Source organism: Nothobranchius furzeri, chromosome 2 (assembly GCF_043380555.1).
Source record: "Nothobranchius furzeri strain GRZ-AD chromosome 2, NfurGRZ-RIMD1, whole genome shotgun sequence".
In the NCBI taxonomy this organism is placed as follows: domain Eukaryota; kingdom Metazoa; phylum Chordata; class Actinopteri; order Cyprinodontiformes; family Nothobranchiidae; genus Nothobranchius; species Nothobranchius furzeri.
This window is the reverse complement of record NC_091742.1, coordinates 74,324,844-74,343,458: the sequence shown is the minus strand read 5'-3', so window position 1 is coordinate 74,343,458 and position 18,615 is coordinate 74,324,844. Positions and strand designations below refer to the sequence as shown.

Here is an 18,615-nt window from a genome sequence, read left to right as displayed (position 1 = left end):
AACACAGATTAGAACAGAGACCGGACAACAGTGACAAGGTATATTATATCGCTGCAGCAGAGGAATGTTTCCTGTAGAAAAGCTCTCTGGATGGAGACGGTTTCTATTTCTGCTGATAAGCACCACGGCCAGAATCACTAGAACTGAAGCGCTGCAGTAAACCAGAGTGGATGCATTTTTTTCCTTCAATAGATGTTTCCTAAAGCTGTAAGGAAGTATGGGATCTAGTCGAATCCTTGCCAGTCGCTCTGCTCGGAGTCGTATTCCAGCTCCATGCCAATGCAGCGAACTCCATTCAGCAGCATGGGAGTGCCGTGGTGGCGGTCTGGAAGAGACATCATTTCAGACAGAATGAAAAATTCCTTTTAAAGGGAAATACTGTAAGATTAATGTGGGTTTTTTCTGTCTCTTAATTTAGAAAAAGTGGAGTGGTACACTTAAGATTTACAATAAACAAATCCTCTGAAGTGAGGGGATTTGTGAGGTTTCAAAAACTTTTTAGCCAGAAGTTTAACGATTTATTCTTCATGGTGCTGCATTGCATGGCTCCTCTCAAGAAAACACACTCTTGCCATCAGTTCTCTCTCTTCGTCTACAGAAAAAGCTACAAACAACAGAAGTGGGGGCAGAGCCTAATCCACTGATCTGATAAGCACACACACGCGCACACACACACACACACATCTGGACAGATGTTCAGGCCAGGCTACACAAGTTCAAATATAAAACTAAACACTCCGCCAAACAGCCTTGAACACACACACAGCATTTACTATATTTACACAAAGGCATATGGGTACACAGACACACACCCACACACTCGTACGGCCCATTTACCTAAATCTCCATCTGTCAACATAAATAGAATCAAAAGCAGCCCGACTGAAACTGATTTAAACAACAACAAAAACAAGTGTAATTTTTGCAGGAACAAAAAGGAGAAGCTCAGTTGTATTCACACATGTTTCTCACATGTAATTAATACATTAACCATCCTATTGTTTACAAATGAACTTGTTAATCATTAGATCTAACTTTTTTTTTTGGGGGGGGGGGGGGGGTGTATATTTGGGAACTGGAGTAGTATGACTCAACCAGCAGGGTGCAGCAGTACACCAGTAAAGAGAAGAAACCAAAAAACAGGGTTCTCTTGGTTGCTAGGGTTCAGACTGATTTAAAAAGTTTTGCCTAAGTTAAAAAGAAATCATTAATACAAGCTAGCTTCATTAGTTAACCACATGGATGAAAGATTATTATAAATATTTAGATTTTGCAGATGTACCTTTACTGAGTAACAGATGTAAAATGAGCATACAGCTACCAGCTTTTCTTCAAAAACACTTAATATATTTATTATAATAAAACTATAATGGGCAATGTGACATTTTAAAATAAACAAACAAATTTTATTTATGCGATTCTGACCAATCCTTTATCTAATGCAATGAGGGATTATATTAAACTGTAATCCAAGTAAAGAAAAAAACACAAAAACATTTAAAAAATTACATTTCAGGAACTAGAAAATTTGGTTATTTAGTTAAATTAAAATTCCGGAACTGCGCTGCTCTGGGTGGCTGCATGTTGGAGTAGCTCTGTTGACTATATGTAAGTTTTGCCTTTCTCTTCTAGTTTATCAAGAAAATTTGTATTTTTTTGGACATTTTACTTTTCTGTTTCTGGTGCTCAGGCTTAGAGGATTTTCACTGCTATTTTTTCACTGTTTTCACTTTTTGAGCATTTGTTATGATGCGTAACCATGGCAACAAGCTGGTTTACAATCAGGAGCAGCTGATTAACATTGGAAAGGCTGAAATAATACCTCAACTGAAGCCACAAATCCCAAATGAGCTAAAACGCAAGAAGCATGGGTGCAGAGCGGGATCAAAATGGAGACATGGAGAAATTCAAACCATCTCTTCTATCGATCATAATGGGCAATGTGACATCACTGGCCAACAAGATGGATGAACTCCAAGCCCTTTCAAGGACTCAGCCAGAGTAACAGCAGTGCAGTGTTATGTGTTTCACAGAGACATGGCTGCAGGACCATATCCTCAATTCCAGAGTCTCTCTGCCAGGATTCCTGACGGTACGAGCAGACAGAGATCTGAAGAGGAGCGGGAAAATAAAAGGAGGTGGAGCGGCAGTGCTTGTCAACAACAGATGGTTCCATCCAGGTCATGTTTCAGTGAAATGTCATCTCTGCAGCCCAGACGTTGAACTCTTGGCAGTAAGTTGTCGCCCATATTATTTGCCAAGAGAGTTCACCAGTGTTGTCTTGGCAACCGTTTATATTCCACCTTCAGCCATTGTTGAAAGTACATGTGATGCCCTCAGTTCCGTTGTCGCTAAGCTACAAGCCCAGCACCCCAATGTATTTGTGGCTATATCTGGTGATTTCAATCATGCCTCGCTCTCTGCTACACTTCCAACATTTCAACAGTTTGTCAGCTGCTCCACCAGAGAAAACAAGACATTGGATTTGTGTTATGCAAATGTAAAGACTGCATCCATGTCCAAAACAAGACCTCCTCTGGGACAATCAGATCACAATCTTGTTTTTCTCTGCTCAGAATACAAACCACTTGTTCAGAGGCAACCTGTGACAAGAAGAACTGTGAGAAAATGGTCACAGGATGCTGAAGAAGCCCTGCAGAGTTGTTTTGAGACCACAGATTGGATGACTCTCTGCCAAGGATATGAAGGGGACATCAATGCCATGACTGGATGCGTCACTGACTATATAAACTTCTGTGTGGACACATCATACCCACCAGAACAGTGAGATGCTTCACGAATAACAAACCCTGGATCACCAGTGAACTGAAGAATCTGCTAAATGAGAAAAAAAGAGCCTTCAAGGAGGGAGACAGGGAATTATTGAAGAGTATACAAAAGAAACTGAAGATCAAGATCAAAGACAGCAAGGAGGCATACAGGAAGAAGCTGGAGAACAAACTACAGAGGAACAATATCAGAGATGTCTGGTCAGGGATGAAGAAGATCACAGGCTTCAAGCAGAGGAAGGATTGCACAGATGGCAGCCTGGACACAGCCAATGAACTGAACAAGTTCTTCAATAGGTTCAGTTCAGGAACAAACCCAGCAACCTCCTCGCCTATCCCCAGCCAATCAGACATCCCATCCTCCTCTGATTCAACATTTTCCTGTCACACGCCAGCTCTTTTGTCCTCTAACGCAATCATGGACTCTTCTGGTTCTATAAATCTGTCTTCAACCAAGTCAGGAGATGCTGCTGCCTCGGTTACCTCCCCCTCCCACCTATCTGTCTCTAGAAATCAGCGAAGAGGCAGCTGGAGAGACTGAACAGGAACAAGGCTGCAGGTCCAGATGGTGTCGGCCCCATAGTACTGAAGGCCTGTGCAGAGCAGCTCTGTGGGATTCTACAGCACCTCCTCAACCTCAGCCTGGCCCAGGAGAAGGTTCCTGTCCTGTGGAAGACATCCTGCCTTGTTCCAGTTCCAAAGAAAACTCGCCCATCTGTCAATGACGACTACAGACCGGTTGCCCTGACATCCCACATCATGAAGGTCCTGGAGAGACTCCTATTGGTCCACCTGAATAAGCAAACTAGGACATATCAGGACCCACTGCAGTTTGCTTATCGCCATGGAGCCATCATCCAGCTGCTTCAACCAATCCACTGTCATCTGGACAAAGCGGGCAGCACTGTAAGGGTCATGTTCTTTGATTTCTCCAGTGCATTTAACACAATCCAGCCTGATGAACTTTGCCAGAAACTCCAGAAGACACAGGTGGGGGGCCTCAACTATTGCCTGGATTAAAGACTACCTGACAAACAGACCAGTTTGTGAGGCTGAAGAACTGCACATCAAACCTGGCGATCAGTAACATTGGAGCACCACAGGGGACTGTACTCTCACCATTCCTTTTCACCCTGTACACCTCAGACTTCCAGTACAAATCAGAGACCTGTCATCTACAGAAATACTCATATGACTCCACAGGTGTCGGGTGTATCAGAGATGGACAGGAAGCCGAGTACAGAGAGCTGGTGGAGCGCTTTGTGGCATGGTGTGGAAACAATCATCTGACTTTGAACGTGAACAAACAAAAGGAGATGATTTTAGACTTCATAAGAACCAGGGTGGAGTCAAACACTGTTTCCATCATGGGAGAAGAAGTGGAGGTGGTTGAGGAATGCAAATACCTTGGAGTTCACCTGGACAACAGGCTGGACTGGAGAAAGAACAGCGAAGCCGTTTACAAGAAGGGACACAGCAGACTGCACTTCCTGAGGACGCTTAGGTCCTTCAATGTCTGTAGCAAGATGCCGCAGATCTTCTACAAGTCTGTTGTTGAGAGTGTAATCTCTTCGGCCATCGTCTGTTGGGGTAGCAGCATCAGAAGCAGGGACCTGAAAAGGCTCAACAGCCGAATAAAAAAGGCTGGTTCTGTTCTGGGGACGACTGTGGAACCACTGGAGGAGATAATGCAAAGAAGGATTCCCCAGAGAATCAAGAAAATGATGGACAACCCTGAGCATTCTCTTCACAAGACTGTCCGACAACGGAAGAGTGTCTTCAGTCAGAGGCTTCTTCAGTTTCGCTGCAACACTGACCGCTACTGGAGATCCTTCCTGCCAACAGCCATTGTAATATACAATAACTCTTTGATGACTTGATTATTATTATTATTCTGAGCTACTACAGCAATCAATTTCCCTCTGGGATTAATAAAGTATTTTTGAATTGAATTGAAATAACAATAAACACTTGTCATAATCCAAGTGTAAATAATAATATTAAATAACCAAAGCCTATTTAAGGCAGACTTGTGATCTCCATATTCACTCACGTCATCTATTAAACCCTTAACCGAAATATAACAATGGAAGTCTTCCTGCTTTTAGTAATGGAGCAATTCCCAAATGATTCATGGTTTTGTTCTGATTCTTATGTTGAATCACAAGTCGATGCTTGTGCAAACGTTGAATTCCCGGTTTCTCTGAGCTGTGGAAAAAAAAAGAGCCTCACCCATGACTCGAGCGTGAACGGTGACTCTGACAGAAACCTGGTCATTGGTTTCGCTCAGCAGCTTCACCTCCTCACACATGACTCCCTCCTGCAGCGCCAGGTACTCACAGGTGATCTCTAGGCCTCCTATAGACACACAGACAGGTAAGACAAAACAAAGGGACAATGAGTGAGTTTTTATTATCTGTTAGCATAAGCTGCTGTTTCTCTTTGATGTGATTCATAATAATACCAAGGAACCGGCAAGCAGAGTAAACGGTCATGACAGCTGACTCCAAAGTAAAGTCATAAATTTATCAAACATAGTAGCCCCCCCCCCACCCCCACCCCCCCACCCACACACACACAGAGTAATGTAAAGGGTGTGTCATTCAGCTGAAAGTAAAGGTCAGAGACCTTCTTCTGTTACAGGCCTGTTGCAGGTTTTACTTAGCCTAGTGAACTAGACCAAATTCTTGCTTTGCAAAGTTTAAAAAAAACTTTACAAAAATTAATAATAAAAATAATAATAAAATAATAAAAAATATATACATTTATTTAGTCTGGCTTGCCGGGCTAGGTTTTACTACCATCAGAGGATCATCCTCAGCCTGTTTTGGCAGGCTGCAATAAAACTGCAGATGCTAATCTAAGAGGGGTTTTTACCAACACTAATAGGAGGGGGGAGGGTTGTATCACCTAAAACCAATGCTTCACATTTAGGACAGACACATTTCAGTAAGTAATCCCTGATGACACAGAAGAATTTCCTAAGATGTTGCCTTTATTGTGCTATGTACTCTGAATACATCTAGCTTTTTGTGCTGAAGACATGTTGATAAAAGGATTAGTTGAAGTGGCAAAATATATAAAAGAGCATTAAGAGACAAAAGTGCGTGGGATTTCATAAACTGTCAACTCTGTCGGCAGATGTCCAAAAATCATAAAAGAATAATGACGTAAAAACCGTAGAAGATATCAAATGACAGCTTCACTCCTTCACTCAAGGGTGAATAAATGTTCGTATTTTTGGACTTTTTCCACGATGCGTTCTTCAATCTGTTCTGGGTTTGCCGCTAAATATCAGTTTACTTTTGAACTTGGCTACAGCAGTGCTGGTGATGAATGTACAGGAAGCGGCGTCCTGACCAATCACAAGCGTGCGGTCTCGGTCACTTTCGACAGATGTTTAATATTTTGGACATGTCTCCATCACCCTCTGTGAGCCTGTCAGAGAGCCCTTAATTCTTTGGTTGACACCATATTAGAAACCATGTTTCCTTCTACGAGAGCCTTCACATCGCATATGAAAAATTTTGGGGCTCAAAATGCCCCAGGAGCGCTGATAGATGACCTAACACATCCCCATAATAAAGCCCTACAATGGGAATACCTGTTTACCAGACCAGGATATGAATATGAAATAAGCGGTGTGCTGATTGGCTCATTTACCCCGATGGCTCAATGACCGCGTTAGGCTGGGAAATTAAATTGTAACAAAAGTTTAAGGAAAAAAAGATGGGAGGGGTGCCAACGATGCAGCAGTCTGGACAAGCAAGGGACGAAGTGAGTGTTTGGCTGGTTATGAAGCTGCTGTTAGCAGACAAATGAGGAAAATTACAACAAGCTATGGATCCATCTGGCAATCATTCATAGTCTGGCTTTTCCCAAAACATCCTGGAATGTGAGTGGTGTTCCAACAGTCTGTTTCCCTCTTGTCCAACAAGAACGTTAGGCGCCTAGGCTAGCATTAGCAGTAGTTCAGGCTATCCTTTATCTGCAGTTAGCATTACAGCAATCAGTATCTATACATTGTAGTGCTGCCATGATTAGTCAATTAGTCAAGATGACGTCGACAAAACTGTCAACTTTAAATTTAATAGTCAACATTGTTTATTCTATGAAGCATTTCTTAATATCGCCTGCTGCAGCACCTTCAGTGGCCGCTTGCTGCCTTTCTGCTCAAGGCACATGCGCAGTAGAGGCAAACCAGATCGGTCTTCGAATCAGAATCACCAGAGAAAGAAGACATCATGGCGAGTCGGCAACGTAGTTTAAAAGTATGGGAGCATTTTAAAGACAAAAGAGAAGAGTGTAGAGTGCAAAATCTTTCTTCTTTCACAAGAGCACATCTGCGATACACAAGCACCTTAAAAGGAACCACTTCCTGCTAATTACCTCCTTCTAGCTGCTAACATATACAGATAGTTACTTGTATTCATAGCTGTAGCAACAATCGTAGTGATGGTTATTTCCTTTTCTTTAGAACACATATGTATCTCACGTATTTGCTCTAAAGTAACAAATGCTAATTATTTTATCACGCTACATTACAGTGTTAAAAAACACTCCTCTTTAACGCGCAAATTTGTTACATTTATTGTATATTGTATTAACAGATTACAAAGTTAATTAAAAGTTTGACACGCGATCATCTTGTCTTTGTTTTGAGATGGCACATAACTGATGACACTTCAAACTAGAGGCTAATGACGGGTATATTAGAACATCCTGGTGCAATAAGCTATACTTTTATGCATGACACAATTAGTCAACTAATCGTCAACAAAACTGGGGATTAGTCGACTATTAAAATAGTCGTTTGTGGCAGCCCTAATGTACTGCCAAAATTGAAGTGGGTTGGAGCACGGAGATGTAAGGTGGTGTGTCTAAGCTTATGACCAGCTTTCCTCAGAACGTACCATTTCTCAGCAGTCGTTACAACATTACTAATACACTAATAATTTACTAATAAATATAACATAAGGAGGAGACAGAACAGACTTGTTGAGATTCTAAATTAGACATCCAAAGCTGCCTAACAACAAGGTAAATGTGGTTTTAAATGCTAGGACCGCTTAAAGCATACCAGAAAGCTGAAGAGGTGAGAGGTCATCCACTAAAATATCTAACTTGAGTAGCAGAATACTGAAATAAACTTGACTGATGTTACCAAAGATGTCAACTACTGTTAAAATCATCTTCAGTTATGCACGACTGACTAAAACAAGTAAATAACACCACTTATTTGATTTTGTTAAAAAGCAATGTTCCTGTAGACTAAAACAGGAACCTGCAGCTGTAAGTAAAAAAACACCCCTATTTAACGCACAAATTTGTTACATTTATTGTATGTTGTATTAACGGATTACAAAGTTAATTAAAAGTTTTCATCAGATGTGTGTCTGATACGTCTGAAACAGGGTCAACTTCAGACGACTTCAGAATGAGAATAACCTGCAAAAACATTCAGCCGCTAGGAGACGTTTTGTTATTTTATTGTGGCAAGAAGCTAGTCAGAAGTCCTGCTTTAGCCACACAAACCCTGTAGTCTATACCCCTCCCCCTCTTGCTCACTCACACACACACACACACACACACACACACACACACACACACACACACACACACACACACTGAGCTCAGCTCACAGTCTCTATGGAGTAATTGGTTAGTGCGTTTGCCTGTTAACTGAAAGGTTGGTGGTTTGAGCCCACCCAGGGATGAACTTTTTTCCGCTTTTCTTCCCTCTCCATCTCATTCACATACACAATCACTCATGGCTGAATTCACACACACTGTGGTGCAATGGGTTACTCTCTCTCTCTCTCTCTCTCGCTCTCTCTCCCACCCACCCTCCCACTCACTCACCCTCTCATAAACACACATGGCTGAGCTCACACAGTCTCTGTGGCGCAATCGGTTAGCGCGTTCGGCTGTTAACCGAAAGGTTGGTGGTTCGAGCCCACCCAGGGACGAATGTCATTTTGTATCAAGTTTCAGCTACAATGTCCGTAACCTCTAAAACACCACCTGGTTTTGCATTTTCTTTGATTGATAATAATCAAATCAAATCAAAGCTTTAATTATAAAGCGCCTTCCGCAACCCTGTCAGGAAGCCCAAGGCGCTGAACACTGTACAGTACAATACACATACACTCATCATTTATCCTTTATATCAAATATATATACAGTACAGGCCAAAAGTTTGGACACACCTTCTCATTCAATGTGTTTTTTTTTTTTATTTTCATGACCATGACCATTTACAAAGGGGCCAACAAGTGCTAAACACCTCTGGGAACTCCTTCAAGACTGTTGGAAAACTATTTCAGGTGACTACCTCTTGAAGCTCATCAAGAGAATGCATCAAGAGTGTGCAAAGCAGTAATCAGTGCAAAAGGTGTTTTTTTAATAAGATGGAAAATAAAACATGTTTTCAGTTATTTCACCTTTTTTAGTTAAGTACTACATAATTCCACATGTGCTCATTCATAGTGTTGAAGTCTTCAGTGAGAATCTACCAATATAAATGGTCATGAAAATAAAGAAAACACATTGAATAAGAAGGTGTGTCCAAACTTTTGGCCTGTATTGCACAAGCACACACACACACACACACACACACACACACACACACACACACACACACACACACACACACACACACACACACACACACACACACACACACACACACACACACACACACGCTCTTCAGCATAAACGAGTACACATCCTTTAAAAAGTATGGATTTAATCAGTAGCTCAAGAAACACAAGAACAATTCTGAGATTTTTCACAAGGCTGGGTCTTATTGAACACTAGTTTAACTCCATAACATGAAATTAAGGTTGATAATATAACTTAATCACAAAATCTTCAGTTTTCCTTAAAGGGACTTTACGAAGTTTTGAATTGTTATGCTCGCGATTGCCCCCTCAGGCCAAAAGCGTAATCGCAGCTTCAATAGTAGGCTCGTGCACGAGGCGCGCATGCTGTACGTGCACACTCCTTAACGAAAATAACAGCTGAGACAGTCCCTTGTGTGTGTGTGTGGCCCGGAGGACAGAGGACAGGAGAACGCGCAGCTAATTAAATAATATGGTTCTGTACCTTTCTCTTCAGCACAGCCGACAAAGGTTTATGATGGGTCAGTCCTCCTGCATGCTCAGATAATTCCATTCCCTTGCTTGAAAAATTGTTCCAAAATGAAAGTTGAACCCACATCTTTTTTATCTGTGAATTCAATGCCGTTCGGCGAGTCTCAAATAAAAATGTGGGCATCTTACTGTAAAAAATATACCATTAATGTAAAAAAGAAACTAAATAATTATGTTCACACCCGGAATTGAACCCCGGTCTTCCGCATGAAAGTCCATCGTCTTACTAGACGAGCTACAGCGCCAGTGACGTCTTTTGTATCTGTAACATTTATATCCTTCATGACAGCTGAAACAACGTTCGAAGAATGGTTCGGAGGGCTATGCCTGAGCGTGAACGCGCATGAAGCAGCCTGCTCGACCCGAGCAGCTTTCTTTTTCTGTGATTTTTACAGAAAAATAGGCAATCACAGTAAAAATGCCAGGGCTCATTCTACAGGACCAGGGCATTGCTGGAGAATGTATTAAGAAGAAATTTATTATTTCTATACATGTTTCGGCTGTCAAACTTCCATAATGCCCCTTTAAACTGATTGAAACAAAAATGAATACACCCTGCAACAAAAACTACTACATCTAGTACTTTGCATGACCACCGTGATTTTCAGGGACGGCACCAAGTCTTCTAGGCATGAACTAAACAAGATGGTGACAAATTACAACATCTATCTTATTTCATTCTTCAAGAATAGTGTCTTTTAGAGCCTGGATGCTGAACTTGCTGCTTCGGAATTCCTCACAGGTGTTCAATTTTGTTTCAGATCATGTAGGGATGGATACCGAATTTGGTACTTTTTAAGGCACTGACAGGAGAAGATCATTGAATGCATGTATGTTTTAGTAGCCTGTATTTTTTTACAGGTTTCCCTCACATGTGGCTTGAAGTTTAAGTGGGAGTCTACCTGGATGCCAAGATATTTGTATTGTTGGACAATTTGAAGTTTTTCTCCTGAAACTGTGATGTCTGGGTCTGCTGTTGTCTTCTGTGATTTTGTAAAAAACATTCCCACTGTGTTTGACACATTAAGTTGGAGACAGTTCTGTTGTAACCATATTGAAAGTTTAGCCATTGATTTTGAGAGTTTCTTTGCTACTTCTTGTTTTGAGGTTCCATGTAAATATAAAACTGTGTCATCAGCATACATTTGTATATTAACATCTGGGCAGGCCAGTAGGAGGTCATTAATATACATAAAGAATAGGACAGGGGCTAGTATTGATCCTTGTGTAAGGCCCGTTGACATACAAAGGGGCTTAGACTGCTTATCGTGAATACGGACCGATTGGAAATGGTTAGACAGATATGATTTTATCCATTTTATTGCCTGGTCTGATAGATTGAAGGATGGTAATTTAGCCAGTAAGATCTGATGGTTTACTGTATCAAATGCTTTTCTGAGATCAAGAAAGACTGCCCCAACTACGTTATTTTTATCAAGTAATGATTTGATTTTGTCACTGAAGAAACAGTTGGCAGACTCGGTTGAGTGGTTAGGTCGAAATCCAAATTGTAGTGGATGAAGTTGGAACGGACTGTTTATCAGGTGGTCTTTGATTTGTTCACATATCCACTTTTCAAGAGCTTTAGACATTACTTGTAGAATGCTAATGGGCCTGTAATTTGAAACTTGTTGTGGGTTTCCTGATTTAAATATTGGCGATACGATGGCTGATTTCCATGCAGGTGGAAACTCTGCTTGATCTATAGATTGATTGATAATTTTTGCAATGTGACTAATAAGTGATTAGCTGTTATTTTTAAACATTGCTGTGTCCATTCCAAACACATCTTTTGATTTGGATGGCTTGAGTTTTATGATTATTTCATCTGTGTTTGTTTCTGTGACATATTTGAAAACAAGACTGGGTTCTGCTGACTGAGGCTTATGTGACTCAATATTTACAGGTGAAAAGCTCAGGGCAAATTGTGTAACAGATTCAACAAAGTATTGATTAAAAGTTTCAGCTATTTCAGACGGGTCCCCTATACTGTTCCCATTTATTGTTAGTTCAATTGGTTTCCTTGGTTTATGTTCTTGCCCCATTAATTTCTTTAGCTGATCCCACATTAGCTTGAGTCACCATGAGCCTCACTAATTATGGTAAGGAAAAAGTTGGCCCTGGATTTTTTCAGCATTGCTGTTACGGTGTTCCTTAACCTGGCAAAGTGCCGTTTATCATGTGATAGTTTTGTTTTAATAGCCCTTTTTAGTGTAAAATCACGCTCTTTCATTTTTTGCAGGATATCTAATATATTATTAGAGAATAACAGAAGATGTTTTCAAAAGAAGTTAAAGCTTTTTTTGTTTACACAACAGTAAATTTTGCACAGTGAATTGTAAATGTGACTGATATGACAGCTTCTATAATTTTTGTTTGTTATGGATGTGATGTGATATGATTTTTGATTCTTGAATATAGTTATTTATTGCTCTGTGTAAACTCTCCGTTTTCACCTATTTAGATTTTTCATGAACTCTGAAGTGTGTGGTAACTTATTGGTATATCATTATAGCAATTGAGGTGGTATGATTATAATGAGCTCCTGGAGTTTGTTGTTGTTGGGTGTGTGTGTGTGGGGGGATGGGGATGGGGGTGTTTTGTAAAATATTTGTAATGAAATTGAAAGAGACCTCAGGAAGAATAGCTCCACACTATGGTGTGAGCTAATGAGGTTCTCAATAAATAAATAAAATAAATAAATCCATGGCAGGCTGCTCCTTTTTTTCCTGAGTTTAAACCGACAAGTAAATCTTTAATAATACTTTGCAGTTTATTTGAAAGTGTCTTGCTCCCTTCTTTTAAATCTTTTCCGGATAGTAAGAGAATTCCAGTCATAGTTGTCCACTGTGTTTTTAAATCGATCCTGGTCTTTATTGGGTATTCTTAGTGTTTCCTGCCCTTTAATGGCACATACATAAAATCTCGTTGTTGATAGTTTTCTGGCCACAAGTACTAAATTGTGGTCAGAGAGGCCTGTGATCATATTAAGAGATTATGTGATTCTTTCTTGTCTGTTGTTAAATACTAGGTCAGTCTGTGTTCTTGTTGATTGTGTTATCCTTGTTTGGCCTTTTGTTATCTGTGTGAGGTCAAAGCGATCTGTGATTTGCTTGAAATGTTTTCTGGCCTTTTTATCTTCCCAATTAATATTAAAATCTCCCATTATTATTACCACTTTGTCTAAGTTGATCCTTGTCAGCGTGTTTTGAAATTTTTCATAGAAATCAGTATTTGAATTAGGTGGGCGGGAGATAACAATGAGACTAAAAGACATTTGTGATGATAAGGTTATTTTAAGTCCAATAGATTCTAAATCACAGTTTTCTAGGTCTATTTCCTCAGTGTGAATACTGCTTTTTATGTATACCATAACTCCACCTCCTTTAGATTTTACTCTGTCCCTTCTATAGATTTGATACCCTGGTACCATAAGTGCTGCTTGTGGTGAATTTGCATGGAGCCATGATTCTCACAGACCCAGATAATCTAAATTAGATGTCGTTAATATATGCTGAATTTGATCAGATTTTGACATGAGACTTCTTATGTTAAGGTGTCCTCCGAACAAGCCCTTGGGTTTGAATTTGGAGTCCCATATTATTTTCAAGTGATTCGTCATTTGGAAAATGGTAAACTTTCTGTTTTTTTACAACAGCCGGATTCGAGGTCAACTTCCTGTTTTGACCCGTCTTTCTTCCGGGTGTAATTGCGTTGTTGTTTTTGTTAGCTTTGCTCCTTTTTGGAGTGTGAGTTCGTGACCAGTCACCAGCGTTATTCAACACTGGCGATACATTCTGGTTATCCAGTGTTTCTCTGGAGTATATCGCCTTGGTTCCCCGGCTCCAGGTCGGCTCCACGGTGGCTCGGGCGGCGGAGGGGCCCGCGGCTCTACACAGGTGGACACGCCGGCTCCGGTCCCCGTTAGCTCTATCCAGCTGTTCGTCATGTCCACTTAGGTCACCGATACCCCGCAGAGCTCGTCGGAGAGACAGGACCACCCAGGTGAGATTGTTGCCTGCTGAAGTAGTACGAACATGTAGCATGTACCTGTGAGTTTCTGGTGAGGTGCTCGCTGAGTCTGGAGTTCAAACGGTGTCCGTCTTGTTCTTGACGGTTGACCGGCCCAGGGCACTGGTGGAAGTCTCCAGACAGGAGGAGGAATATGGTGATTAGAAATGCGTAATTTGATGGCTTGGTTTAGAGGCATTTTTTCGTCCGATTGGAGAGATGCGAATACGTGAAAGCGGCAGCCACCACACTTTTACCAAGTCCAAAGTGTTTGCGGCAGGGTTTCCCTTACATAGGCGTAGCCGTGGCGGCCCGCCACGGCTGAAATCCCACCGCCACGCCTACAACATCCCAAGTTTTATTGATGTTTTTTTTTTTTTTTTTTTTTGCGCCGTTTCCCGAAAAAGCAGCGGGAACTACTACTGTGTTGTTGCTTGTGATCACAGCCGGCAGGTAGCAAGGAGGAGGAGGCTGGGCAGGGTGGTTACAGCTATGAGCGTACGGATAAAGCATTTTTAGCGAATACGAGCAAGAAACGAGTGTAAAACTCGTAAATATCTGTAATCGTGCTGAATGAAATCCTCATTGGGTAACTGACTGTCTTCACGCTCTGTGATTGGCCAGTCAGATAGAGCGCCCGCCCCTCCCTACACACAAAACTGCAGCCGGGAGCTCCGTCAGCTCGGCCCAGGCATCAACGCACACACACAGACAGTAAAGCCGGGCGGACACTGTGTGACTTTTTCACTTTTTTGAGCTGATTTTCCACTCGTGCGAGAATCCACAAGATCGGGGCGAGTTTAGCGTTGAGCGTCGTGTAGTGTACAGGGGGTTACGAGAGGCGATTAACACCACGTGACCAGCTACCGATCAGCAATCGTGAGCTCGCACGGACTTCTGGAGTGTTTGATATTTATCTCGTTCCTCATGAGGGTATCGCACTGTTGAAGCGGCGCTGCGAGCAGCTGCGACCCAAAAAGTACCAGAACCGCTCACGGCGCATTCGCAATCCTGCATCAACTCCGCTCACCCGCTATTTACCTAATAACACACGTTGTTCGTTTTTATTTCTACACGTTTTTTTTACTCACAAAGATTGTCAAGAAAGCGTGGTTGTCGTGTTTATGTCAAATTAAACTGATCACAAAACACAGATTTACTTTCTTTATTTCGTTTCCTCATCCAACCCCCATAAATCCCTGTGTGTCCTCCTGCAGCTCTACCGAAGGACAACAGGCAAAACAAGACAAAAAAGTCTGACATGTTGAGTAAAAACTGCTATTTTTAGCATATTTTAGGTCCGACGTGTTGCTACCAGACGTACAGTGAGCACATGACTCGTGAGATCTACCCTGCGCTGAAGTCGTACAGTTTGAGCTGAAGCTGTGTTACGAGTGAAAAAGTCGCACAGTGTCCGCCCAGCTTATTATAATGTTCACTGTAATGCATCTTGATGTTCTTAACAAATAAATTAAATAAAAAATATTGGTCAGTAATGCCAAATATGTAAATTTGTGTTTCTGTCATTTTTATACTGGCTTAAAAATACTTCATTAAGTCTACTAAGCAGGGGTGTAGAACGTTTTTAATAAGGCCAGCCCAGTAATGATCTTGGACCAAAATAAAGGGGGCAGAGAGTCAAATAAAGGGGGAAAAAGAAGATGTTTTTCCAGACGCCAAGAAAAATTAAATGCCAAATCCACCCTGCAAAGTGTGTCACTGAGAGTTTAAAACAGAAATTATTCTTGTGCAAATATTTATTCACCTTTAATACTAGTTATTACAATGCAGCAGTCGCTGGATTGGTGCAGTTCAAAGTGGAGTGCATCAAATAAAACAATATTAACATAAAGTCAGCAGTCATGTTGATGCAATTTTCTGGTTTGAATCCATGTCTGCACTTGAGTAGAGCGTGCCGACTCAGCCCACACTCATTTTCAGAATGTTCTATAACCACAGTGCATCTGAATTTATTAATAACTTCATTGTTATCAGCCATGCTGGGTAAACAAGAGCCGAGCAGCTATGACTGGATCAACACACGTCCTAACTTGTTTATGTACCGGTGTTTAAATAAAGCTGCAGCATACGGGTCAGCGCCCGTTTTACTGCAACATGATCCAGGGTTGGCCTGGTGGAAACCTCTGACCCTGTTTAAACTTTTATTAGGAGCCATTTGTCACAGAAGCCTGGTAAACATTGCAATACCAGTAACTGTGGTCAATATCACGAAACATTTCACCTGCAGCCTTTCAAGTATACTTATGTTTGAGCAGCCTTGTTTTCCAGTGTGTGTTAGGAGACCATGTTGAAAACCTATTTTTGATGCTCCTTTACTGCCTTTGGTCCTCTTAATGAGTCATGAACTCACCCCCCGGAGCCGGCCTGATGCTGTTGAGCCGGAGGTGTGGACTGGGTATTGGAGCTGCACGCACGTCTTTCTCCAGACCCGGGACCTCCGGCAGGGTGAACACTATTTCATAACGATGCTGCGTCTTCAGGAAGCCAACCTTAAAATAAAAAAAGTAGACAGAAATATTTTAAATGTATGTGCAAGTATGACCAGAGGCAAATGTACTCATTTCAAACACCAAACTTGCACAATTTTTTTCCTCTTAGCATATAACAATGTAAGTAAATGATACCAACTAGCCTTGAGTGTGAAAATGTCATTACAATTACTAAATAGTGATCCTAATTCTGCTTGGTTACCTCAACAACCATATTAACTGCAAGTGAAAATAACAAGTAACACAAAGAAGTCACAGGTGCCATTTTAGACATGGGACTACTTTATGACAAAGTACAGCTGTAAACTTCTGCTGAAAGGTGCAAGGAGTGTCTTTTTACTTACTTCCTTACAAACTAATGCACAGGTTATTGGTGAACTGCCATAAAGCACGCACACACACGATGATGATTTTAGAACGTCTTACGATCTACACATCTGCTGGTCTGTAATTTTTGAGAGACATTTTCATCACGAAGTGAAGTTGTGAGTCTTAATTTCAGTAGAAGGACATTCCACAATTTTGAGGCAAAAGCGGTAAAAGCTCGATCTCCGTGACTTTTACGCTTGGTTTGTGGAACAACCAGTCATTTGCTGGCAGCGGAGCGCAGTGATCTTGAGGGGGCGTGTTTCTGCAGTAGTGATGATAGATAAGGTGGCGCAGTCCTTGCTAGAGACTTTAATGTAAATACAAGAACCTTGACCTCAATGTAATGTTTTACCGCAAGCCACCACAGTGCATGTAATACTGGAGTGATGCTCTCCCATTTTTTCACTCCGGTAATGAACCTCGCTGCAGCGTTCTGAACCACTTGCAGCTTTGACAGTGTGGAAGTGGTCAGACCAACATACAGAAAGTTGCAGTAGTCGAGTCTGGAAAGCACAAATGCAAATGTTACAATCTCAAGGTTCTTACTGGATAGCATAGGCTTAATCCTTGCAAGGCGCCGGAGCTGAAAAAAGCAGGATCTCACTACAGAGTTCACCTGTGCATCAAAAGTCAATTCAGAATCCAATCTCACACCAATATCTGTTACACCTTTGTGCTCAAATGGTGCAAATGATAAGAGGTCTATGCTACATGGCTGATGGCCATTAAGTGAAAAAAAAATGACTTCAGTCTTGCTCTAACTGCAACTTCAGAAGTTGGCCGACAACCATGAGCGCACATATTCAACGCATTCCACCAGAGATTTTATCGAGCCAGACAATCTCTTTTTTACTGGTAGATAAATCTGGCAGTTGTCAGCATACAAACGGAAGTCAATACAGCACCTGCGGAAGATCATGCCGAGTGGGAGCAGATAGAATGAAAAGAGCAGGGGACCCAGAACAGATCCCTGAGGGAATTTAAGAAAATTTGATTTCGTGAACCATAATGTAATTTTCTAAGGTACTGGCAGATTACAGCTCATGTCCCTTGTAACGGAATGAAATGACTGTTTCCCCTCTCCTCTGCACAGAACTAGTCTGCATGAGATATGGCCTCAAGGTCTCATGCATTTGCTTCTAACCCGCTTCTTTTCAGCGCAACAGAAGAATGAAGAAAGGACTCTCTCCTTTTAATTTATCAAAGAACTCTATATTAATAAAGCTAATCCAACCTTGTGTTAGTCAATAAATAATATGTGACCAATCTGTGAAATCAAAATATTACTTTATTATAATCCTATAGAATATAAAGGTACTGTGACTTTAAATGTTCCAATAGGACTGATCTCACGTAGCGTTAAAAGACATGACGCATTGCTTCCACTGATCCAATCAGAATCTGCCAGATCTGACGGAGGCATGGTTTTGATGGTGTTTGGTAAATCTGTCAACTTTTCATTCAACCATAAACCAAAACATCTGAAGTATAAAACTATACCACGTCATCTCTAACGCCAGTTAAAAGCGTTCTAGAGAAGTGTCGGAGTGGCCAATCCGTAACTTTCCTCTTCAACCAAAAGAACCCACGACAAGCTGGAAAATTTGTTGCGGTTCCAACTGCTGCAACGGTTCCTTTCAGAATAAAAGCTGAACCATCAAGACCCAGGCGGGTCTCACCAGACGCCAATAAATTGTTGTGACCCGGAAGTATCTCAAAACGGGTGGTCGGCTGCCGTGGCTGCTTCTACCGGCTCCTGCTCCATAAGGTCAAGCTGGACCT

The 18,615-nt window shown here is 41.4% G+C and overlaps 1 protein-coding gene and 1 non-coding gene across 2 annotated transcripts in view; one reads left to right on the top strand and one right to left on the bottom strand.

Annotated features, from left to right (window-relative positions):
• adissp (adipose secreted signaling protein) overlaps positions 1-18,615 on the bottom strand; it is a 44,546-nt gene continuing 25,931 nt past the window's right edge. Inside the window, exons 4-6 of the mRNA XM_054747512.2 lie at positions 16,326-16,464; positions 5,022-5,147; positions 1-325 (exon numbers count right to left, since the gene is read on the bottom strand). Of these exons, the coding sequence (XP_054603487.1) occupies positions 225-325; positions 5,022-5,147; positions 16,326-16,464 (366 nt within the window). The 3' untranslated portion in view covers positions 1-224. The remainder of the gene's footprint in view (positions 326-5,021; positions 5,148-16,325; positions 16,465-18,615) is intronic.
• Positions 8,685-8,758, top strand: trnan-guu (transfer RNA asparagine (anticodon GUU)). The gene has a single exon. It is a non-coding gene; the product is annotated as a tRNA-Asn (tRNA).